At 38.8% G+C, this 26,481-nt stretch overlaps 1 protein-coding gene across 5 annotated transcripts in view; it reads left to right on the forward strand.

The window, feature by feature from the left end:
• PEPD (peptidase D) overlaps positions 1-26,481 on the forward strand; it is a 142,606-nt gene that overhangs the window by 11,321 nt on the left and 104,804 nt on the right. For 4 of the 5 annotated variants that reach the window (XM_050903925.1, XM_050903927.1, XM_050903926.1 and 1 more), the window contains 4 exons: positions 12,038-12,101; positions 14,149-14,196; positions 15,931-15,992; positions 22,854-22,898. In XM_050903925.1, coding sequence (XP_050759882.1) covers positions 12,038-12,101; positions 14,149-14,196; positions 15,931-15,992; positions 22,854-22,898 — 219 coding nt within the window. The remainder of the gene's footprint in view (positions 1-12,037; positions 12,102-14,148; positions 14,197-15,930; positions 15,993-22,853; positions 22,899-26,481) is intronic. The other variant, XM_050903928.1, reaches the window with a different exon arrangement.

Consider the following 26,481-nt stretch of genomic DNA (forward strand, 5'->3'; position numbering starts at 1 on the left):
TATTGGTTTGATCTCTTCCCGCCATTTGTCCCTTCCCCCACTGAATCTTTATTGTGCTGTTTAAAAAAAAATCAGTTTTTAATCACTTTAGGTCATCTTATTACTGTTATGTACCAACTGGCAATTGCAATTTATCTGCAAAGTTTTTTACCACCTGCAAATGCCATCTGTGGATCTCACGAACATATTCAGTCCTGCTTCTGTTTCTGAATAGCATCAGAACGAATTTCAGTCTTTGCAGTATCCCACTAATCAAGACTTGCAGTCCATTGCTGTTTATCACTTTAACTTCTGAGAACATCAGTCTAAATTGATACAGCGCTATTCGGTGTGGTGGTTGGAGGGTTTCCCAGCCCTTGAAAAGCTCATATTTTTATCTATTTATTTATTTTTATTTTCTGGTTTAGACTTTTCGCTTTTTTGTTATGATTAGTCATTGGGTTTCAGGTCACATCGTAGTGTTCCTGTCTAAGCCCATTTGAGTTGATTTTGGAAAGTAACAGTGTTGAGAGAGATTTTTATCAAATATTTTACTATTATTCAGATAGTACATCTGTTGCTTTACCCTTCATCTGATCCTTTTGAAACCGTACAATAAAGCTGGCTGCTTTTGATTGACGAGACTTACTTGTGCAATTCCCCATGCTGCTTATTTTCCATGATTCCAATTCTCTCCATAGTACAGTGATTTCCATTTCTTGTCTCCCATTCATTTATTACAGTATTTCTCTGTGGATAAAAATTACTTTTACAGAATAATTAGTGTCCGGATTGCTCTTGCCACTTTACTGATGATTGTTTTTCCCTGAACAGTGCTGCTCGAATGCTCTGACTTCTCAAATGATCAGTTTAGTCGTTGTCCCAGTATTCTAATTGTCCACGAGCCTTGCTGGTCCAGGATGAATGTGTATTGTTTCTATGACTTTTACTTCAGTAATTATTTTTATAAATCTTTGCTTTTTAGCTGCTTAAGTTTCCTTGTATTTCTTGTTGAGAATGTTTTAAACAATAATAGTAATTTATATCAGTCCATTGATTTGCAATCTCTCTCAGCATGCACATTTAACTGGATGCACAAGTTGGTGATTTAGTAAGTGTTAAAGTGCTTCTTCTTCCTCTCCTCTTTTTGATTCGAGTGTGTTGAGAAATAGAACCGGCACTAAGTAAATCTGCTTGACAATGCTGCACCAGAGTTTTTTACTATCCTGATGTGGCTTCAAACCACAGCATGAGAAAGTTAAGTCTTGCCTATGCACGTCTCATTCCTGTGGTACAACAGGAAATGTTGATAACCCCCACCAGGCATTTCTTGTTTTATACTTTATTTAATGCGCTAGCAGGAATATTGAGTTCAGTGATGTAAACTCCTGGTAACATTTTGAAGTATCAGAGCATCCAAGTTTTCTTTTGATCAGGTATGCCATGTGTTTTTCCTCCAAGGACTCAGCTGCTGCTGGTAGGAAGGTAAGCTGCAGCAAAAGGAATGCCCATGGGGATTTTCCAGCAGTGCTCCAACAAGGCTCTGCACCTCTACGCTGCCTTCTGCTGTGCAGCTGCCCGGTTTGGGTGCAGAGCTCTCTGCTTCTTGTCGGCCTGGATTTGAGAAGGCACTTCAGTGAAAAAACTCTCCAGTGAAATACCTACAGTGGTGCCTCTATTCTTGCACTTCTAAAATTCCATGTTCTCAGCTCTTGATGTTAACTGTTTTCTTTAGGTTTTTTATTCCCTGTGACCTGTGCTGTGTCTTTCTGTATGCTCAGGAAGGACTCCCTGAAAGAATGTTGTCTCTGTTTCCTCTGAAAGAGGAAAAAACAATCCCAACTGTTTTATTAAAATAGGATAGGGAAAAGCATAATGAATATTAATGCTTGTTAAAAGCTACATGTGAGTGAAAAACAGGCAGATTGTGTTTTACTTGCAGCGTACCCCTTTGCCTGTGTGCTTTCTGGAGCTCTGGGTGTCAGAGCGTGTGGCCTTGACCCTAGTCCTGGGGGATGCCAGGTACTTCTTTGTCTTACAGATGCCACGTGGCATAGTGGATCGGGCACTGTTTGCATGGGTAGGTTCTGCCTTTTTTTTATGCCCAATGAGTTGTCATGGCAAGTTCCTTTAATTTCTTTGTGGTTTAGTTTTCTTTATAAGTTGTAAGATGGGAATATTATCATCCCCTTCTTAAAGCTGTTCAGGTCATCTTAATGCTACTGTAAACATCAGTACTGCTTTCTTTCATGCTATTACCGATTAATATGGGAGCTGTGGGACATGCTACACGCATTCCAGAGCTTGCTATAGTGCTTTTATGTGTGGGACATAAAATATTGCTCATTTCCCCCCCAATATAGGCATTTTTCCAGAGTAAAAGCAGAACATCTGCTATTGACAGATTTAGTATGTAACTTTCTCAGTTAAGAAGCATGAACTGAGACCAGTGTTTGAGTGGAACACGGTTACTACATAGTGACCTAGAAATTGTACTTACCCTCTTAACCACTGTAATTCTTTTTGTGCTCTTTTTTTGGGAAGAGAGCTTTCTAATGAGTATTTGTCAGCAGTCTTATGCTACAAGAAATCTTTCAGGGATTTCAGTGTATAAACATTTCCTTTGTTACAGTTTTTTCTGTACTAGTATAGAGCCCTTCTCTCCAAGGAAGAATTTTATTTGCAGAGAAATAAAGCAAAGGTTACCAATTGCAAGTTTTCTGTGTTTTTGTTTTTTTGGGTAGCTCTTGATAGTATCTCTTAAATGTCTAATTGAGGCACTGCCTCTTGAAGTAGAATTTATAGAAAGCCTAAAGAACTTTTCATCTTTTGGGAATGCCTGTGGTGGGAATAGCTGAGCAGGAGCAGTGAGACTGTATATTTGAAGTAGATGAAATAGGTAGTTCAGAGCTTGGCTTCTATTAGGAAGAACCGTGAGAGTCTCCTCAATACTTTATTTCTGATTTCTGGTCTGTATGTTGCTCATAGTTATTCTGCTTCTGCATAATCTGTGTGTAGCAGTGGGAAGTCCAGTATCATATACCCAGCATCCTGTGTACAGCATCATGCACGTGGACTCTACCGTTCTGTCCCTCTGCCAGACGTGGCTTCAGTTACAGCCCTGGTTGCCTTTTCCAGTCAAATCAGTTTGAGTCTTCATCTTCAATTCAATTTCTTTTAAGTTCTGTTATTTTCTCAAAATCGATCTTGCTCTGGACTGTATCAAAAGGAGCAAGGAGTCTGAGTTTATGTGTATGCAGGTACTTCTGTCTTTCAAAGGATAAAACAGAAATCTAGAGAAATGTGGAAAGGGAGTAACATTAAGGTAGTCAAGACATTGCTGGAGGCTGCCTGTGATACCAGTGAGCCCATTAGTACTGTTTTGTTTTAAATCTAGCTTGATGCCTTTTAATCTTCTTGTTTGAGATGGTGAAATTCCTTTTGGATATACTGGTGATTGCATTTTTTTGGACAAAGTCAGGAACATCTGCTGGTATCTTGTAAAGCCTCCTGTGTTGTTCTTCCTAGCAGTTCTCGACACCCTCTTGTTTGGTTAATGCTTTGCCATCTGTTAACTTGATGATGTTGTAATGAGGAGGGAGTTTATTGGTGAATCTGACAGCATTAAAACATTGCTCTTGTATCCCTTTTCCTCATTCAGCTCTACGTGCTTTGCTGCTGTGTTTCTATTCATCTGCTTTAATTTTTGCCAAGGTTCTTATTCTTTGTATGCAGTCTCACTGAAACTTTTACTCTGCTTTAAGCTCATTCTAGCAAGGCCTGAGAAATGAGTTGTTGACTGTGTAGAACTTCAATTGCTGAAGACTATGCTTGTCCAACTTACTTCTTGTGCATGTGTTTCCCCTCATGTAAATGAGGAAAAACGCGATGTAAGTCATGCAATGACTTGCTGGCAGTAAATGTGTGCATGCCGCAGTGCCATATACAGGCAGTATGCGCAGGCTAACGTAGGCATTTACTTTGCTTAGTAGAGACTATTTGCTCAAGACAAAGCGAGTTTGCCATAAAGTGGCGTTTTATATCTGTTACTCTGAATGTGAAAGTTAGGGTGGAATGGAGGAAGCAATACTGTTGTACCCCTTTAAAGCACAAAGCTTTACTGTGAAGTTTGCTAGTTTAGCTTTTCTGTCTCACTGCATCAAGAATCTTCCTCTTCTGATTTTGTGATATGAGCTTGGACAGTTTTTCATGCATTTTAGGCAATAATACTTGTAGGATCTTTTAAGAGAGCACTGTACCCTGAACATTATTGTGTAGAAACCCTTTTGCTTTAGACTTTGTCATGAATAGTGTCTTTGATATTTGCTTATTCTGTTATTGTTCCAACTATGTTAATTCTTACTTTTAATTACTTCTTGTAAGAACATCACTTTCTGGTAACTGCCAGGAGCTGTGGATCTGCAAGACAATAAGTAGTGCACAGGACTTGTGGATCTGTATTTTAATTGCAGGAAATAGTCTTTAGTATGGCATGTCTTGCTTTGTGTCAGTACTTGCTGTCTTCCTCCCTGATGTCCTAAGAGATCCTCAGAATGGTTGTTGACTTTCATATAGAGATTCCTACTGAACCTTTTTTAAAAATACATTAAATTAATGCCAATTTTTTTTTTGGCTAAAGCCAGATTCAGTGCTTAAAAATTGCAGGTGATTCTCATTATTTGGCCCTAATATACATTAATTGATAGCATGTGTGGTCAGACAGCCTGGAATACTGCTTTGTCGTCTGTGCCATGTGGTATTAACCTAGTGTTTCCTTTTGCAGGAGAACAGTTACCTCACATTGGAGCTTATGTTAGGATACACCTATTGCTTTCTTATATGTAACAGTGCAGTAAGGCATCCTTCTTTCAGAATAGCTTCAAAACACAAACAAGGCCAGATGTGAAGACTTAAGGAATTCTGTAAAACCATTCAGATCTTAATATTGAAGGTTTGTTATAAATTGTGTAGGTGTAAAGCAACAGAAATGAAGAACTGTTTTTTGTAATGTATAAGTGAACATGAAACCTATACTAATTATAAGTGCGCTGATGGTTCTCATGTGTCTGCCTATTGTGACAAGCTGATCACGAGAAAACTTAGCTAACGGGGAGCTCTGAACAATCCCAAGTGGATGACAGGACAAGCTTAAGGCAAAGAATTAGTACAACACGAAAGAGAAAGCAAACAGGGCAGTTACAATTCAAACAGCTTCTGCTAGTAGATGGAAATGGTGCAACTGCCATTTCTGCATTGTTATTGAGGTAAATGTTCAATAAAGTATTTTCATTCTGTATTTGAGAGAAACAAAAAATATGTGAAGCATCACAAAGTGATGGCGATGAACTAGTTTCTATTCCAGCAGTAAACCTAGAGAAAATTAAGTAGCTCCTAAAGGTCATGTTTTTATCCAAATATTTTAAAAGAGCTGACCAAGGGCTTCTCTAGGCTGCTGTAAGAATTTGAGTAGGGAAGAGAGAGAGGATGCTGTTAGCAAAATCTAACAGTCGAACATATAACAATATCAGATGTCTGAAAATGAAAGCATCTAGAAGTCAAACTAAAAATGAAATACATGTGCTTATTCTGATGCCTCCTGGCTTTTATAATCTGTGAATCACTTGCAGATATGTTAGGAAATGTAAGGTATGTAAAAGTAGCGCTGAAATTAAGACAGCCCTGTAGAGGGACCTTGCAATTCAGTGGACTTTTTCTTAGACTGGATGTCTGTTAGCAAACTGGTGCAGAACTGGCTGACGCAGCGAACAGTGTGGCTTCTTGTGTTAACAGGGTGCAGAAAGCTAAAGTTTTTTGATTAATATGTGTTGTGGGGAGGAGGAATCCTATGCAACTTTTAGAGGAGACGATGCTGTCAACTTGCCACACTTCAGGAAGCTTGGGACCTCCTGCTGTTGACTTGCTGTGCTAAAGGTGCTCAGGTCATTTCTGAGGTGTATACATACGTATCTATTTGAGTGTGTGTCTGTAATCGTTCAGTAACAAAATGTAAAATGTGTAGAAAATGTTTTGAAATTAGTCCCAACTAGAATTTCTCAAATTTTTGTAATGAACATACCATTAAGAATATTTTTTTCCAACAGGAATAGTTTTATATTCTAGGCTATGCAGAAAGATAAATAATCTTGAGTTAGGAACTCCAACTGAAATGCTGAAGAAAAGCTAAATTGGACTACTTCAGGACAAGCTGCATTTCATTTTAGACCTGATCCACTGTAAAAGCTAAAAAGTGAAAATCTGTCCTAGAAGCATTAAAAAATGCAAGTACAAAGCGACCAGTAGGAAAAAGTTGTTATATATATTGAAGGTTGTCTGGAAGAACGTTTAGATGCAAATGAAAACATATGCATATGAATGTATATCGGCAATTAGGTTGCAAATATATTAGCAGTTGGCTTAGATGTGTTTCTTTCAGGAATAGCTATCAGCTGTTATAAATTCTGTTCACAGTTTTTCTTTGGCATTTGTGATTTAGATCCATCTCATTTGTACCTCTCTTCTGAATGCAGTTCTGAAAACTAGAACACACTTTTATCGTGTTGGTATTACAAGGCTATTGCTCCAGAGTCCTTTAGAATACAAAGAAATGTTGCTTAATGGAATTCTTACGGTAATGTCAAATTTGTACAAATCTCTTAAGATTTGCTGTTATGAATTCTTGTGCAATGTAATGAACAACAGCTTTAAAATGATTTTAGACAATGAGACCAAGTTTTTATTAGGTTTAAAGTGGAAACACAAGATGGTTAATAAAATACTGCAAAAAAAATTGAGGTTTGGATTTTGTCCAACTATATAAAAGCTTCAAAATATATTTTTTTGTGTATTTATAGATAGGCTGTCAGAGCTGTTCATCTTACTGATGCATAAACAGAGGAGTCAATATTACATTCCTGTTCGAAGGATCACAGTGAAGTGGAGCCAGTCATAATACTGTGGTCTGTCAAAGTTGGTGGCAAAATCTGCACTGGCATGATTAGGTTGTGATTTGGTGAAGCATCTTGGTTTTTAAACATGCCATCATGTACCACTGTGACTTTAGTTAAACCAAATGGAAGAATTTAGAGTAAACTGGGAAGTTTTCACTAAGCTGATTGACTGACTGGAATTCCTGGTTACTAGTTTTTAATACTACTACTCTTTTGCTGGCGGTTTTCGTGTTTGATCAATGTATAAGAGAAATGAGGTATAGCTAACGTGGGATATTACTTTACTGTCTGACTTAATGTTTCACACTATTTTTATAGTGAAAGTATTGCTGCTGCTGCTTCTCTTTTTCCCATTGCTACATCAGTAGAATTTTCTTTGTAATAAAGTTGTCACTTGTTATGGTTGAAAGGTGAATCTTCAATATTTGGTGCTTTAATAAAACCTTAGCTGTTAAAATGAGACAGGGCATCAGAATTTGAATCTTCTCTTTAAAATGTAGCTTCCCATCTTTAGGCCCTGTTCTGGTTTCGGCTAGGACAGAGTTGATTTTCTTCCTAGTAGCTGGTATAGTGCTGTGTTTTGGATTTAGTAGGAAAATAATGTTGATAACACACTGATGTTTTTAGCTGTTGCTAAGTAGTGTTTATACTAAGTCAAGGATTTTTCAGCTTCTCATGCCCAGCCAGCAAGAAGGCTGGAGGGGCACGAGAAGTTGGGAGGGGACACAGCCAGGACAGCTGACCCAAACTGGCCGAAGGGATATTCCATACCATATGACATCATGCCCAGTATATAAAGTGGGGGGAGTTGGCTGGGAGGGGTGGATCGCTGCTCAGGAACTAACTGGGCATCGGTTGGCAAGTGGTGAGCAATTGCATTGTGCATCACTTGTTTTGTATATTCTAATTCTTTTAGTATTACTATTGTCATATTATTATCATCATTATTTTTCATTCCTTTCTGTCCTATTAAACTGTCTTTATCTCAGCCCACGAGGTTCTTTTTTTCCAATTCTCTCCCCCATCCCACTGGGTGGGGGAGAGTGAGCGAGCAGCTGCGTGGTGCTTAGTTGCCAGCTGGGTTTAAACCATGACAGTCCCTCTTCAGCATTTCCCAATTGCTATGAAAATCTTGAGAGTAGGAAACCAAGTAGGTGAACTAGATTGGGTAGAAGAACATGGAAAAGGGAAGAGTTATGTAGGAAGCATCAGCAGAATGTAAGCAGCTTTGATGTTTAACCCAAAATAACTCAAGCTTTTTCACTGGACTGGAAATTGTGATGAATTGTGAGTGGTGAACTAGAGACAGTCCCTTGTTTAAGGGATCCTTTGGTGACAAAAAATGAAGACTGTATTCTTGTAAATAAATAGAAGTGCTGAACTCTTACGTTTTCTTTCTAATGGCCATAAACTATGAGATGCCAGATTTTTGCCTATCCACTTGGGCATGCGTATTTGGGCATGATGCTGTTCCAGGAGTTTGGAGTTGTTTATTTCCATTATAAGATAAAATGATGACTTGTACTATTCTGGAAGAGAACCATTGACATTTCTAACGAACACTGGTATTTGCTTGGCTGGAGTTATAAAACTATAGGGAAAGGATATTGAGCCTTTTTAGGGCTGACGTGCATTATTCTCTGTAGGTTTTTGCTAATGTATGCTGCCGAGGAATCTAAAAATTTTTGCACGTCGTGTGTGTCGTTCCCCCCGGCGCCCCCCCCCCAGCCCCAAAAGCCTGTAGAAATGTAACCATTGCTTCTGTTCACATCTGTTTACAAAAGGGGGGGGGGTTTGATAGGTAAGGAGAGACATGATTCAGTAATATCTGGGATCATATCTTCCACTTGGGTAATCCTTCTAATTAATTTATGACTTGCCGTGGGGTTTCTTGCGTGTAGTCTCTGCAGTGATTAATCAGAATTTTGAAACTGGCAGCCCATAGCAGCGTTACAAAAGACAAAGCCAAACCTAAAAATTGTAACCAATTAACTTATTCTACCTGCCTGAGAGTCATTTGTAGAGAGAAGTACTCCTCATCTCTGTGAAGTATCAGATGTACTTGAAATAAGCATAACTGAATGTAACTTCTGATTTTCATGATGCCAGTGAGCATTCTGTGGAAGGTACCATTCCCGGTGACAGTGATGGTCAGTGCTAGACTTTAGCCTGTTTTGCATTTAAATTGGATAAAAATGAATACTGAGCCCTGTATCTGCTAAGGAACTCTGCACTGGTACTTTTTTACAGTAACTACCATGTTGGTGCATGATAATCTTTCATAGGTCCCCGCTAAACTGGGAAAAAAATTGAAGAGACTGGAGAGAATATAGAAAGGTCTCAATGAGGATCATCTTTTCTCCTCTTTCTCCCTGAGCTTTTGCCTTCTCTACTGCTTTTCTATATGTGACAGCAGAGAATTTTTCTGCTCTAATGTAGGCTTTCACGTGCACTTTTTCCTTCCACCTATATGGTTCTGCAGTAGGGTAGGTCTTTGCAGAAATCTTCCCAGTGGGAGAGGTGGCTTCATCACTGAAGCATCGTGGCTCCCGTGGGATGGGCAGGAGATAGTAGTTTGTGGGAAGTGTATGTGAATTTATTTTACCATCAGTCAGAGGTGCTAAATGGCTGAAGAAAAGAACTGAGGCAGAGCCTTGAGTGCTTCAGAGAGGAGCTGAGAAGTCTGGCACTCTACTTCTTATTAAAAGTCTTGCTGACTTCTGAGCAAGGTAGCAAGAACAAGACCAGCAAGGAGGTACACATCTGGGAAAAGTGGCAGCTTGTCCTTAGGTGTGATGGAGTCAAAAGTATCTGGAAGATGACCTGGTTTAATAACTGAGAGAGAGGATGGAGGATTGTGGGAAGGTGCTGTTTTCTTTCTCTCAAAGTAGAGAAAAAATCCTCACCCTTGAGAGGATGGTGAGCTACTTTTGTTCCTCAAAAGAGTGATAGTGTACATAAGAAGACATGTTGGAGGGATTACAGCTGGAATGGAATCAATAATGGATTAATATTAACCATAACCAAAGAAGTCAATTAGCAGCAGTGTGCTGTAGACCACACAATTATGGGAGGCAACTAACAAACAAACAAACAAAAAAGTTGAAAAACAGCTTGTGAAAAGACAGAAGTTTTCTTATTGGCGTGTTGGAAAATGAGACCAACTTAAACTGCGTTAAATGAAGTGAATAAAATCCAGCACATTTGTGGGCATACTTTTAAGAAATATTTACTTTACAGGAAACAGTTCTTTGATTCAAACAATGCAGCTAATTGTAAATGGTACTTGGAGGTATTGCTCTAAAGAGCATATATTACCATAAATTACCACTGGCCATAAATTATCTGGTTTTACAGTTGGGATTCTTCTGATACCAGATGAATTGTTGAAACTGTAAAAGAGAACAAAAATGGAAAGTGCTAAATCTGTTCGTGATGTTTCTGGAATATTAAAGTACTTCAGTATGTGAAGAATGAAGAAGGGGAAAAGGAGATGCCTGTAGGAGAAAGAGTATGCAAAAGTTGGAGGTAAGGGAACTATAAAATACAGGGTATAGAAAGATAAGAGAATGTAGTGATTTTTTTTTTTAATTATATTTGAAATTAGCCAGGGAGAGAAGATAGATGATAATTGTTTTGAAATCTGCAACGGTGATGGGAAGAGTCCACAAAAGGAGCATTGCAGAAGGGAACATATAATGAGATATTTCTGTGTTACTTTTGAGTAGTACTTTCACAGATAAACTTAAAAAAATCTATGATTTACTGCTTGAGAACACCATAAACATTTTCATGTTGTCATTCATGTCTCAGCCCAGTACTGTTTGGAGCATAAAGGAATGTAAAATGAAAAACAAGTGCACAAGACTGAAAAAATTATGTAAATCAGAGCTCTAGCCACCTGTTACTGTGGGCAGCTACGGCACATGCCTTTGTTATGGAGCGCCTCCTAAAGATGCTGAGCTGTTTGTCCCACCACTTCTGCTGTTCCTTACTGCAAGGGTTGGAAATGTTCTTCCATCTCCAGCCTAATTTACTCTTTCCCCAATTGGTCTTGTGCTGCTGTAGTCCAACGTTTAAACAGCTGAAGGTTCAGTTCTGCGCACACCACTTGCTCTCCTGCTGTCTCTCAGGAAGCAAAATGCACAGGATCCTCCAAACTCCAGCTCTTCCAACCATGTTTGGTTTTTTTTTCCTCCTGTTTTCTTTACTCTGTGGAAGGATGTAAGCTGGGTGGGTTTTTTTCTTTTTTCCTTTTGAGATTACATTTTCAGAATTACACTGATTGTATTTATTTCAGTTTCAGGGGGATAGAGATTGTAATCAGAGACTAAAGTCTCATGAATAACTGGCTGCTACCATAAAGTGAAGGAATGAGCAATGGTATAGCCACTGGTATGAGGGCTGGTGGGTGAGCCCTGGAGCACTGATCCATACCAGCATCTGCCCCGACTGACTGCAAGCAGATCTTTCACATTCTTGTTGCATTTAGAAAAAAGTCTCTGGTTGGATATCGGGAGAAAACAGCAGAAGTGATTTAGTTCTGAACGTGGACATGTAAAGTTGCACACCCTGTTGAGTTAGAGGACCAGAGTTAGAGGATCTCTGGTGTCCTGAGGAATAGAGGCGGCAGAGCCCATGTCTTGATAGCCTGCAGTCTGCTTCGTCTCCGCATCAGAGGGATTACCAGGGTAGAAAATGAATGTTTTGTTCATTCTTTGAATATAACACAGGGCAAACCAGTCTTTTGCTATTGCCACATCCTTCCAACATCTGGTGAGTTGGAAAGTTGTATACAAATGGCATGGCAAAAATCTTTAACAAAACTGTCTTGTGTAGAGTGAATGGGAAAAAAAACCCCTTTAATTCAGGAGGAGACCATGAAATCTAAGTATCAGGCATGGACTGGATTAAAGCAAACTGCTTTTTGTAGCCGTGGCAACTTTCTGCGTAATCTCCTATTTTGGGAAATGGAGTCAAGGATAAGTATTAAAACATTCCTCATACCTGATTCTATTGTGATAGCAGAGGACTTTATTTCTTTGTCTGTGGCCTTATTAAATATAACAGTAAAGCTAAAACCAAATGTTTCTTTTTGTTGTTTTCCAAAGGATTCATCCCCCTGAATTCTTCAAGAAAAAATATGCTGTGGATGAAGTCCACTATGTGAATGAGGTGAGTTGTCTGTGTTTCTGAATATTTTTCTGTGAATATAAAATCAATATGTGGCAATGATTTTGCTCAATTTTAGTCCACTGCTTACCAGATGTCTCCTGACTTGGTGGGACCTTTTTCCTCCCCCAGTTACTGGAAAGTGTCCTTCATTCTTATAAAGCACTTAAAATTTTTGTTTTTGAAAAAGGCTGCCATTTTGAGCTGAACACTAAGGTCTTAATCCAAAGACAGTCTCATAAACATGTTCTGTGCATCATGAGACCTGTCAGTCTATGTCTTTATGCATCAGAAACATGTTACTAAATACATATTTTGCAATGCCTTGGAGATTTGAGGAGATTGCTGTCAGGAAGGTTGCATGTCCTAGGAGCCTACATTTATTTTATGCTTCCAAACAGCTGTGAGGAAAGGCTGCCTGCCTTACTCTTAGTTTATGTTGAATCATTCTAATATTTGAATAAGCAAATATATTAATATTTTTAAATGCAAGTATGACTTGCTTAGTTAGGTTTCTCATTTCATTTCTGAGCAGATGTTTGTATACTTACGCACCTGGCCAGTTATCTTTTCTTTGGTAGGAAGGCTCAGCAGGGTGAGGGCAGTATTCCTGCCAAGCTCTGTGGGTGATTTTCATGGAGAGCAGCTTGAAAAGGAAGACTCTGATACTTCTGTCCCTGCAGAGCACTAACTCTGACTCACTAGACCAAAAATTTTGCTCTCATCAGCTGTGAGGATGTTTCATTTCATTTTCATAATGAGTCCAGCTATGAAGTGGAATTTGATCCTGTATTTCAGTAGCTGGGGGTGGAGGAAGCTGTGGAGAGGTTGCTTTTTGACGTGTGTGAGTTGGAGTCATGTAGAGTGCAGGCGCGCCAATGTTCATCTGTCAGATGGTGAAAACTGCAAGTGGAAAGTACATGTTTTATTTTTAAAAATTGCATTTATTTTGGGTCACCTTAGTTGTTTTGGGTCACTTTCCATCAACAAATGCCTTTATTGCAGTCCTATTCTCTGCTTCCTTCCTGCTTAAAAACCTCATTGATGGGGAAAAAGAGCTCTTTATGTGGACCAGTAAATTGTCCCAATATAAAGGCTGTTTTCCACCTGGACTACATGTATTGAAGTTAGAAGCTGTTGAATCTTGCAATGAAACTGTTCAGCTTTCAAAGGTTCTTTCTATAACTTTTGCCTGGTTTGCCAAGGAATTGGTTTTCCACCATCAGGACACTAGGGGCCTTATTTACAGGATAGCTTTATGTCAACAAATGACTAACCTGTGTAAGTGTGTAATCCTGATATTTCATGGGGAGGAAAAATAAAATACATGTGGAATTGGTATTTTTAAACCTCACTGTCGTATGCTTTCTTTTGTTAATATTATTAGTGTGCTATTAAGCTGGTTTCAAGTTGGTAGAACTGTGCTCCATGGAATTATGTCATCTGTTCATTGCCTCAAGAAATGTGTGATTCAGCGCCCACCTTTCTGCAGCTGCTCTGAGAGCCCAGTTCTCTACAAGCCCAATGATTTTGTTCTCAGTTTGTAAATGTTTGAAAGATACTGAAGGAGCCTAATAGAAGTATTAGTCAGTAAAAGATGAGCCAGTGAGAGTAACAGTAAATATTCATTACTAATTATGTTACAGTGTGCTAAATACTGATATTAATGCATGTGTGTTTTATATGCAGTAGTGCGCTGAGGATAGAGTACCCTGTTCCTTATTTCTGTGTGACATTACGGCTTTTTTGCTCATATTGCCTCTGTCTTCCAAATGATGACAGTAGACTTAATCTTAAGTTATAGTTGGTATTTATGTCTTTAAAGGACACCATCAACTTAAGCACTGCATTTCTGTCTGAATATTTTGTGACCTACTGACTCTTGTTGTATGTCTTGGGTAATACTACAGTATCTGAAAGATATCAGAGGAGCATTTTTGTCTTTGCAGCTCGTTTACTTTGTATACAGCAAATGTTGATGAAATTGGTATCGATGTGATTATGAGAAGGCAAGAAAGAAAAATAATAGCAATCTAAAACTTCTTTTTAGATATCCAGTGTCTTGGCTTCGAAGAAACCTGCTGTGCTCCTTACTTTGGTGAGTCATATTATTCCGAAGAATAACTACTCATTTTCTTCAATAAGGAGATCAGTTTAGTCAGCTTTTCTTTGCACTGTCATTCCCTATCTTTTCCTCCCCATCTTTTTCAAATTTGAGGCCACCTGTGTACAGTCATCTAGTCTTCTGGCCCCTCCAGGATCTCAAGATTTGTAACCTCTGGCCTTCCAGTCTGTATTTTCTCTGCCAAAAGCTTTATCTGTTTTCTGGTAAAACATGACAAACCTATCTAACGTCAACCTCCAGCCTATGTACAATGACTCCAAACTCCTTTTTTCTCTTATGCTGCTCTGGTCATGTCATGAGCATGTTTGGACCTTTCTGTGGGAATTCCACAAGGATTCAGTGAATACTTTTTCTGCATAGAGTGGGTTGGTAAGAACAACTTCTGGGAGGAGGGAGTGATATCAAATGCCTGCCAGGTATTTTGAATGGTGCTTGCTTATTTCTCTGGAAGAAGGATGAATGAGTGGAGGTAAAGCCAGCAAGTTTCTTCATCCTCCTCACCTCTCCTCCAGCTGCTTTCTTTGACAGGTCTTTTGTAAACCCCTCACTATTAAGAGCATCTGATTTCTTGTCTCCAGTCTATATAAGAAATGATTTGCTAACTCTGAGTTTTCCCTTACAGCAAGTGCAGTGGCAGATCCTGGATTTCTTGTTTTCCCATGATAGTTGCCAGACAGAAGTCTTAACAAAAAATCCCTCCTTAAGCAGTCACATAGCATGAGATCTGATTTCTTTATCCATTAAGAACAGAGGCCCTAAATAGTTTTCAGTCTTTCTTCCACTTATATTTGTGTACACACACACACACACACACACATATAAAAGATGACCCTGTAGCTTTCTGTCATGTTCTTGAAGAGAAATGAGTGGGAAAGGGAATATTTGACCATCTTGTGCTTCTTACTGTGCGTTTCTGCACCATCAAGTTGTTGAATAGTTGTCACTCTGTGAGTATCCTGTTGTAATCAGGAATTTTCACCTAATTTTTGGCTGAGAGGATGGAGCTGTGATGCTTTCACATTCCTCCCACTGCCATGAAGAAGTATATAGAGAAGGGAAGAGCACTTCTCTTTCCGCTGGCTCAATGGAAACTTGGTTCTCTCCTCCTGTGGTCTCATTCCAGATACAGAGCTGTAACGCTGCTCCACAGGGTTTCCCAGGCACATGCCAGAAGTGTTCATCTGCTGTGTAGCAGCCAAAATACTCTTGCTTATGCTACTTGCTTGAATGCAAAGCTGTCGGGGAGCGGCATGCAAATTTAAATAGTAAGCATTGCCAAGGCAGTGCGTAATAATTTATTTTTAAATGAAATTACTTTAGAAGAAACCTTGCCAGTTTGTTATTCTCTTGCCCTTTATTATTATATAGGTCTCCTAGCTCCCTCTCAAGACATAAGGGAATTAGAAATCAAAGCTTGCCATTTTCCTAAGCAGCACATCCTAACCCGGCCTCTACACTGGTCTCATATGAAACCGATGATTTCTTATATTGGTCTACATTTGAACAACCAATTTTTATTTATAGTGATTCAAGTGAAGATTTATTTATATTTATTAAACCTATTTATAGATTTTTTTATAGTGATATAAGTAAACTTATGTATAAGTTTTCCAAAAGACTTACTGCAATCAGGTTCTTCGCATGATTTAAATTTTAAATACTTGTGTTTGGCTCAGAATCATGGTCTTTTTAATCTTTCCCTCCCAGCGCGGTGTTAATACTGATAGTGGAAATGTCTCCAAAGAAGCTTCGTTTGAGGGAATCAGCCAGTAAGTGACAAGGCTTTTTTATACGTTAATTGTTGCATAGTTATGTTGAATTTGTTTTATATTTCACATTAAATGATGTTTTTTCCTAATGACAGGATACTGAATGGCAGATCAAATGTATCGATATTTCTTTGGAAATGAAATGTTTGACATGTTTCTAATGGCTTGAAATACAGTGGTGGTTTTTTTGGAAATCTCTTTTGCATCTAAGATCATCCAGTGTTTCTCTGTGTTTGCTTTAAGTATCTAAAACCAAACAGACCCACCCCCTTACCTCCATTTCCACTTTTGGGATTGGAATATTTGGTTTTCAGATTTCGGAAAAGCTAATCTTTAAGAGTAGCTTCTTTCTCTTACTGACTTCCTTGTACAGTATTAAGATAGATATTAGGGATTCTGGTGTGCACAATCTTCTGAAAAGATGTCGCATTACAGGTGTAAAATAAAAGATCAGTTTTCTGCCTAGATGTGATCTTTTAGTGGCCGTTGATGTTGTCTCTTTATGAAGTTTGGCTGCTAGTGGGGTGAAAACGTCTTCCTGTGTGTGGTATTTTGAAAAGGCAGTAAATAATACATCACAGGCTGCTCTGGGATGTGAGGATGATGGCCTCAATTTTGAATGAAATACAACTGTCTATTCTGTTATGATATCCTAAAATGAGATCATTTTCCATTTTAGCTCAAGTGTATGGCAAAAAAGAAACATACACCCCCCATCAAAAAGCCTGTTAAAATAAACGCTCATGCTGAGATGTTGAGTAGGTGGCCTTTTTTTTATGATCCTTGACTCCCAGTCACCCTGCTGTATTTTTCTCCATCCACCTCTGTCGACAGCATATTAATTCTGCAGTGAAGATCATAATGCACAGAATTTGCTGCAAGTCTGGGCACTCATTTGTATAGTCTGAGAGCATGCTTTCTGCTGGGATCATCTTTTCTCTGTGTCATGTGAACTGAAATCTGGAATCTGATTCCATAATTACTTTGTTCTCCCCTCTACAACCTAAATGGAAACTTAGTGATTCTGTCAGAGGTATTGGGCACCAAGGTGGCAGACATTTAGACATCTTTTGCTGCCCAGTGATAAATATAAAATATTCCATAATACAAGCAAGCCATTTTTAATGACTGTTTGGTGTCCTGTCTGCTGTTACAGCAGTATGATGTTCTGTTGCTTTGACCAAGTAGATGCTCAGTTATCTTACGCTCTCCAGGTACAGGTGGACTCTAAAATCTGTGGAGTGATACCTCCAGTTTTATCTGAGACACCTCTACATGAAATATAAACAGTTATTAACTCCAGCAGCAATTCTTTATGAGAATGATGTACAAAGTTTGAAGTACCAAAAAGCCCTTTTCCCCCCTGAATTTCACTAAACACTAGAGTTTAATTAGTAACACATTCTATTACTAGTCAACATTAAGTTAGGAAGCCACTCCATTTAACACTTGATTTGGGATTTTAATAGCATGTCTCCTGCAACACTTAAAGGGATTAATGATATTTTATCACTGGCTTCCTGGTTTGCGGTAAACGTGCTGTCGGTGTACTCCGGGAGGAGTGCTTCTCCATTCTTTAGGGGTGATTGCCAGCTGTTTAGCAGATATTTCTCTTTTGAGACCCAGGATACGCTCATCCCTCTCCATCCCTAGGCACCAAGTTGTTTGTTTTGCTACCTTTAACAGATCTGGTTGGTGTCTTCCCCTCCTGTGCTCACGGTATGGAAGAGCACACGTTGATTTTGTTGTTTGGTGTCTTCCCCTCCTGTGCTCACGGTATGGAAGAGCACACGTTGATTTTGTTGTTGGATGTGCTGAAGATCCACTCCCCTCTTCTGACAGATACTGTGCCCTCAAACCACTCGTCACTCCAGCCTTCCCTTGATCTCCCTGACTCCTGCTTCTGTCTTCTCCGGGGCTGTCACATCTCTTGTGAGAGCGTACTTGGTCTCCGTGCCGGCGGTAGGCATGTGGAGAGTGAATGCTGCTAATTGAGGGTGCGGAGTAGGGGGCGAGCTTCCTTTTAGACTCTGCTCTCCTCAGATTTTTGTAGCTGTGTGTATAAATCACTCCATTTTATATTTGTTTTTGACGCAGACCCAAACCAATTTCAGCATTCCTGCTTTCCTGCTTATCCACCTCTCCTGTACCCAATGTTTCCTTTACAGAAACGCAGGTATTTTGCGTGTATTGATCTCTTCCGAGAGGACTAAAACCATGGAGTTTATACCAAGCAATGTGTTCCTTCAAACTGCGCTCCCTCCCGTCTGCCCATGACTGCGCCTTGTTGGCGCGCTCTGTCCTCCACTCGGCCAGGCTCTGCCCTAGCTATGATGCTGTATTTTATTCCTGGGTTCTTGTTTGTTTCCATTTTCTGGCTACCTGGCCAAGATGTATTTGCTTGCTAGGGCCCTTTTGTGTTCCTCCTGCTCCCATTTGTCTTTTTTCTCCTAGACCGACTGTGCCCTGGTGCATTGTTTTTTGGTTGGTGGTTTGGGTTTTTTTTTGTGACAGATATTAATAGAAATAATGTATCATTTCCTGAAAAAGCTGAATCTGGCTCTCCTTGCAGGATGTTCATCTGCTCCTGTCAGAAGCTGCCTTTTTCTTGCCCTAATGATGTTACTTCCCTGCCTTACTTTTTGAACGTTTTGAACTTCTTCTGGAACAAAATTACCTAAACTATTTGATTAATTTTTCCACTGTAATAAATAGTCATTTGAGACAAAATGACTACTATGGTCAGGGGTTGTTTCTTTGCTCACCCTGAAGATCACCCCTAAGTTATTTTTGTCCTGCTAGCAGTGATCAAACTTGATTTTATGCTGATAATAGAGGCCATAATAGTGAATTATATAATGGTTCCCATTAGTTTATGTATAGCTCTCTCATATAACAAAGTATGTTGTACTACAAAGAGCCTGTATGTTGCTGCAAGCTGTAAAAATGGAGAATGGTGGTACTTGGGAGGTTGCCCTGCTCAGCAGTGGGTAGTACAGTGGAGGGAGCAGTCTGGGACAGGGACTTAAGACAGGAGACCTGGACCATTTACTAGTGTTGTTCCTGGTAACTCCCCTCAAGTCAGCTTTGTTTACAGCTGTTACGAATCCTACAGAAGTGACTTACTCTCACTTGCTTCAGATTGCTTAAGTGTAGAAGGCAGATTTCTAAAGTAGTTCTAATGCATTGTTTTCTAGAAATATGTATTTCTGTTTGCTAATAAAGGCTAGTACCATTTTTTTCCCACCCCCCATTCATGGACCCATTTTTCAGACTGGAAAATGTGCAGGAATTTTTTAAATCTAATCGTGTGGTGGTTATGTAGCACTTGTAAAAATGTTTTGAGATGATACAACTCACCATACAGAAAATGGATTTTGAACCTGTATGGCTAAACAGTAATGTGCCATATACTTTAAAACATTGTTGAATAAATCTTTGCTTGCTGTGTTGGTTTTTTTTTTTCGTCCTCAGAATCGATTGATGTAAATGATGGACAGTTTAAGCAATTGTACCTAATGTTTAAAGTTTCTCAGTGAATTCCTTTGCCTCAGAACTGCACTTGTTGGGTATGACAGTGAAGACCATCTAAATGGCCTCTTCCCTATTGCTCAGCTAAGTCAATCGTTAGGAGAAAGACTCTGTGTTGAAGAAGAGTAGAAAATTCTAACATTGTGTATGAATATGTTTTAGATTTTTATCACCATATACACACAAAGTGTATTTGTTAAACTGACAAAAAAGGGTCTCATATACAGTGTTGTTATACAGGAGGTGTAGAATTCTAGCTTTTTTTTTTTTTAACTAATGAAATTGTCTCGCATGTTAAAGGACAACTGAGTATGAAATCAATTTGGACATGCCTTTCAGTGTAGTATTTCTTAGTTCTGTGTTGATTAAATGGGAGCATTAATACGTTAGATTGCAACTGTAGCAAAATGTCAATTTGTTTTCTTCCTCAAGACCATATATCTCATCATCTAAGTATTGTCAATTTGCAAATTGCAGGAAAATGTAAAATTGGATTGCTCTACATGATCCTCTTAACGCTAGGGCAGTACATGTTTTCTAAGAGTAAGTTGTTTATTGTCTAGCAGGATCAAAACTTTGCTGGAAGGACAAGGTAGGATGATTTTATGTAGGACTTTGTGCACAAATTATGTGAATTAAACACCGTTTGTGTACTTCTGTGGATGATGACAAGCTCTTCCCCTTGAGGTTGTTATTTAACCAGTAACTTTTAGGATGTGGCTTGTTTAGCTGCCTTGTTGGTAACTAAAGTGAAGCATAATTTGAGTCATGAGCTTTAGCAGTCTAGCAGTCATAAACAGGTGGCCCTGCATCCACTTGCACAGGACCCACAACTATCACGAGTTAAGTGGAGTTGAGACAGTTCAATCCTTAATCGTTGGCTTCCTTGAAAAAGCTACATACAGTAGATCAGATTCTCTTCCAAATCTGAATTGATGCTGTGTCCCGGAGGTCTAAGATCTTGTTTTATACTTGACATTATATCAGAAAGTCTGTCTTTCAGGTGAGAGATAAAACTGCTGTTTGGCTGATGACCTCCTGCCTCTTCTCCATCCCCCCAGCACCCTCTTGTTTCAATCCTTCTGCCTTTCTGTGTATTTAATTAGCATCCCCAATTGACAGCAACTAGAATTTTAAGGAGCTGCCACATAGTATGTGGTCCCAGCCAGTAAGTAAAACTTGCATTTCTGGCACCACAAAGACTGTTCAAGAAGAGCCTTTAGGGCCAGGAAAGGTAAAATCCAGGGACTGCAACCGAGATGGTACATCTCTCAGCTGAAATTGCTTTTCTAAAAGAGCATTATTTGTGCTATTATAAGCCTACACTGGTGTACAATTCCGCCGCCCCCCCCCGCCCCCCTTTTTTTTTTAATGCTCAGATGAGACACAGTCTTCTGTTGTGAGATTCATGTTTGGCTCATTGGATTTGCTTTTGGTTTCATCTGTTTGTGCTTGTGGTTAAAGTGAGCGTGTCAGATTCTTGAGAGAAGTGAATTTTCAGAGTCTAAGTCAGCTGCCTTCTGTACCTGCCCTTCCCTGCCCTTTATTTTCTTTTGTTACTTCATAAAAACCATAGTTTATACTTGTCTTATTTGCGTAGAGCTGGTGTGGGAGCTTTCTGCAGTGCTGCAGTGTCTGCTTACACTTGCCTTCGTTGATCTGTTTTCTGTCTGACATACTCATGACAATTATTGAAAGTCCTCGGGTCTGTTGTTGCAGCTGCAGCTTAATTCTTCTGTGTCTTGGTTTTCTGTGGTGGTGTCAGCTGGTATGCTTTCCAAGGAACAAGGAGCTCAGGCTTTCGGTTTCTTAGAATTTTTATGGATTGATTTTACTATATCATTCATATATTTTCTTCTGTATAAATTTGTGTTTAACTGGCTCTTCCATTCCAGAATTATTTCTGCATTGGTGTACATAGGTAATAGTTGTTGGGATGGTGGTGATTAAATTGAAAGTGTGCCCTTTTTCTCTGGTTTTATGAGACTTTCTTGTTTCCAAGTGACCAACTTTATTCTATAATAATGCATTGTTCTGTGACTTGTGGCTTTTTGTGTTGTATTGCTTTTCCAGTGGTTCCTAATTAATACCCATAATACTGAATACCATACAGCTTGACCTTGTTGAATGTTGTCATAAGTTGTTGTTTTCTGTCTTGGAGTAGGAACACAAAGCTATTAACCTTCACCTTGTTAGGATTTTATAAGTTTATGAGCATATGCTTTTGAAAAAGAGAAACATAGGGGTTTTTTCTGCTATCTGAGGATGCAGGAAGACCCTGGTACAATTAGAAGTGACTTCTAAATAATTTTTTTTAATTGGATTTGTGCTTTAGTTGGTCCCTTCTGAGGTATAAAGAATGGTTAATAACCTGGAATAGATTTAATTTTTCCTTCAAAAATGTGGGAAAATGAATTGTTGCCTTATAACATTCTTCTGAATATCTGTTGGGAGCCTTGGAGCATTTTAATTCTCTTAAATGCCCTAACTGAAGAGCCAACAGTCCTGAGTCAGACAAAAATATCTTTGATGCAGAACACTCCTTAGGCATTTAAATTGTAAGCAAAAAACCCCTTGAACAATGCTTGAAAATCCATTTGTGTTCCACTTAATTACTCAGCTTCTTACTCTATTGGCCACTGTAATGTTATTGTTTAGAGAGCCTCAAAATTGTTCCAAGACTACATGAACTGCTAATGTAGAAAATAAACAGAAAAATAGTGAAGTGTTTGAGGCCAAGGTGACATGGAAGCTTTTGCTTTGCCTCTTCTGTAGATTGGAAGAGGCAAGGAGAGGTTGTTTTCCCTTTCACAGTCCTCTAAGCAAGCTTGTTTATCACATGCCACGTTCTGTGCACACAAAAATGGGAAGGCATAAAACAAAGGATGAAATTAGCAATTCATGGTGTTTAATTTCTTTGAAGGGAGTTTGAGGAGCAAAGTTAAAATCACAGAACAATTTGGAAGGGACCTCTGAAGGTCGATGTGGTCCAACCCACACTCATAGCAGTGAATTGATAACATTTGATCTTTGTCAAAAGTTTAATAAACATGTCTTGCACATAGCGTTACTCTGGTTTCTGCTCATTCTTAAAATTACGTATCTGGTTTAGTCTCATATATTTCAAAATTAAATACTTGCACAGTGAAGATGAGTGTGTGCATTCTCCTCACTGGGATCTATACTGATCTATACTGAATTCCAATACAATATTTGCTTTCACAAGTTTTCACATCCTCAGAGAAGACACAGTTTAAAAAAAAAAAAAGTAGTCTCTGCTAGTTTGTGTCTGGCTGTTTTTTAATATTTGTGGTTTTTGGTTTTTTGTAGATTTAATGTGAACAACAAAATCCTTCATCCTGAAATTGCAGAATGGTGAGTAGCATAAAATCTTTCTCTTTGAGTACTGTTGAATGTGCTTATATTCTGTACCATTGCTTCAGAGATTCCCTCAGCAGAAGCCTCCTACCTTACTATATGAGTTTTAATTTTAAGCTGATTTCACGATATGGGGAGGAAATAACGTACAAAGATAAAAACTGGGCTAGGTAACAGCATTGGAAAGTGAAGAATTTGTGTAACATTTCTTAAGCATTGTGTCTGGATATACGTTTTTATAGAATGTGTTAGGAGTTAAGTCACATTCGTGTAAATGTGAATTTGTACGAACAGGAAAAGAACTGAGGATAATTCATATTCTAGCAACAGAAATCGAAGGGAGATGAAAACTGTGTCTGAACAGGTAATATTTGATAAGGTGTTATTACTTCTCTAGGATTTATTTTAACAGCATTAATTTTGTTGAATTATTATTCATGTAACTATACTTTGTAATTCTAGGGGAATTCTGCTGTAGCTTATCTAGAACAGACAAAATTAGAGAGTGTGACTAAGTGTATTAGTAGCTTGCAAAGCTATTGCATTTTACCAGTTTTCCTCTTTTGGTCAGCATTGCTGACTTCGTCCTCAGGATTGCTCCATAGCTAGGGCTTCCTAGTTTTCCATTTAGGAAACTAACTGAAGAAACAACATAATGGATTTTTGTTAATGAATTAGTTTTTTATCTAAGCTTTCTCACTGTATTAATCTAGAATGAGGAAGCAAATCCTTAGTTAAGACAGATGAGCTCAAAGTCTTAAAATACAAACAGGGAACTGTACACTCTGACTACCACTGTTGTAGCTTATTGTATTATATGCTACTACATATTGTTCTTTTTAACGTTTATTATTAGCACATATGCTGAGAACAATCTTCTACTGTCTTCAGCTACATTTAATTGCCAGCTTGAAAACTGTGGGGATGTTTTTTGAATATGAAGGTGATTTTGGAACGTGTAGAATTTTTAATAGGTCACATTTCTGTTGTTACAGCCATTTTTCATTGCTTGGCATGACATAAAAAAGTTGTAAAAGGGAAGTAGGAAGCGGGCAAACTTTGCTTAGACATTGTTGCGTCACTGAGTCATGGGTGGATGTGGAGATGTGTAGTAGTGGGACTCATTGCTTGCAAATCCTGCTGATGAGTGTAAGGGGGAATGTGAGTGCTTTGTAACACAGAAAGCTCAGGGTACCAGTTTTTAAATCTTGCCTATTCTGTCCTTCTAGGGTTTTGGAAATGGAAGGGTCCAAATAAAGAAGTTATCTTATAGAATTGATTTCTGAATTTAAGAGTTGGTGCAGCCTTTGAGGTGCAAAGTCCTGAGTAATGTAGACAGAACACAAGCTCAGAAATTGATGTGTAGGGATGTGCTTTTCAGATGCACAAATTAAACACAATTAGGTAAAGAAGGAGCTTAGCAAAACCTGGTTGGTTTTTTTTTTTTTTTGAAATATCATTAGTTTTAATTAGTCAAGCTTCTGTCATTACAGATATTGATAGGGAAGATCTAGAAATGTTCATGCATGCTCTGAGACTGCTGATGCCATACTACGTTGCTTACAAAAATAATAGGAAGGGTAAGTCAAGTTAGAAGTTCTTCATAAAGTCTTATTTTCCTGCAGAGGTGGCTGCTCCTGAGTTCTAGTTGGTTGGTTTGGTGTAGGGCGTGGGTTTTCTTTGTTAAGACGTTGGGAACTTTCAGCCTCTGACACTTCATTATCATGTGCCCAGCAGCCAGAGGAGGATTCTCCGAGTGACCTGACACTGTTTGAGGAGCAGAGGAGGGAGCTACATCTTTAACCTGACAGTGTCATTTTTGTGCTCCTCTTGTTTGCCCACCTTTTTGTACTCTTGTTAGCAGAGAAAGACAAGGGGCAAGAAAGGGGACCTGAAGAGGGCCTGGTCTAACTTCGAAGCTTTGATCCGTAGATACAGCAGCACTGCAGGGGGAGAGATGACAATTTTAGCTGCAGAAGGCTTTGAATTAGGGCTACAAGCTTGTTCCCAAGTTAGCTTTCATTCTGGTTCCATCCACCTTACCAAGGTGTCACCTGATAAGCTTTTTTCCCCTCTGGTTTGGGTTAATCGGGGGTTAAATCTTCTTCAGGAAGCTCAGGGGTGGACAAACATATGAGGTCCATGCCCTGAGGTTGTACTGGGATAGATAGAGCATTGAGGCAGTAGAAAGGCAGCACTTGGAGCTGTTCGTTTTGGTGTAGAGAGAATCTCTTCTGTGAATTGTGAGTGCTAGCCTGGAAGCCTGATTTTGTCCTCCTTGCGATCTCACGGGGGAGAGATGCTTGGTATGCACCTTCCCTCCACCTGGGTTTCAAGGAAGGGGAATTCTAAGTGAAGCCAGAGTTCAGATTTGCGTTCAAAAGCGTTTTAAAAGGTTTTATTGAGTTTGATGGCTTTCATTTTAAGTCAGAAGTATGTTAAAGACCGTTGTTGGGATTTAAGTGTCTGGTGAAATCAATATGTGAATGACAGGCTATGTGTATTAAAACTTCCTAAAGTAAAAATTTCCTTGGAATGTCAAATTATTGCCCAAGAAACTTTCTTTGGAAAGCAATAATATTTTTAGAATTAAGAATATTTTTCTTTTAGGAAGGTGAATTTTTTTAGGGTTATATTCTATGGTACAAAATGTCTTCATTTGAATCGTACACTTGCATGGATGCATATAATTTCAAATTCAGCACTGAACTGCTCTGTTTCACATGATACTTGTCAGAAAAACTCCCATCTATACCATGTTGTCAAAACAGCCAGCAAGAGGTGAAATGGCTGAGCTTTCTGAACCAGCCAGGGAGAACTGTGAGCTACAAAAGGCAACTCTAGTATTATACAGTCTTCTAAAAAAATGCAGAGAAAATGGTTCAATACTGACAAGGGGCAAAGCGTTTGTCATTAAGGATCTGTTGCCTCCCTTGCTTACTCATCCTTTTTCAAGATCTCAACGTTTTCTGACTTGCTATGAAACTTAAGAGTAAAACATATAAGAATTTGACCTTAGACTGGATTTCAGCAGTTTGCAGAGGGTGTTTTCACTTTTTTTTTTTTATTTCATGAATGTGTTTCCAAACGCATTTAAACACTTTCATTTTAAATTTCAGGGCTCCCATTTCAAATTTGATGCCGAATGTAAACGCTAAGTATTGATTTCACTGTTTTGAAAAGAAAATGTCATCTAACAGAAGACAAACGCCAAACTTGTCCAAATTATCTCCCTAGTAATCAGAAGGAAATTCTTCTACACTAGCACTTAGCAAAATGGCCTTTTGTTACTTTAGTATACTAGTGACTGTCTACCATAATCGTGGTGGTGCTAGAAGATAAACATTTAGCAATGTACGGCTGGTTTTGTGCCTGTAGATACGGTATTTTCCTGTAACCTCAATGAAAATGGGATTTGATAGTTATGTGTGGAAGATTTCATATATTCTGTATTTTGCATTACTTTGATGGAAAGCTATAATTGTTTCTTTGGGGAAGGTGATCTGTATATTAATGTCTTAAAGCTGGGCATATGCTTTTTGTGTTTTGAGTCTGCCTAAGTGGGCAGCATCTATACTTA

This window comes from Gymnogyps californianus, chromosome 12 (genome assembly GCF_018139145.2).
Source record: "Gymnogyps californianus isolate 813 chromosome 12, ASM1813914v2, whole genome shotgun sequence".
In the NCBI taxonomy this organism is placed as follows: domain Eukaryota; kingdom Metazoa; phylum Chordata; class Aves; order Accipitriformes; family Cathartidae; genus Gymnogyps; species Gymnogyps californianus.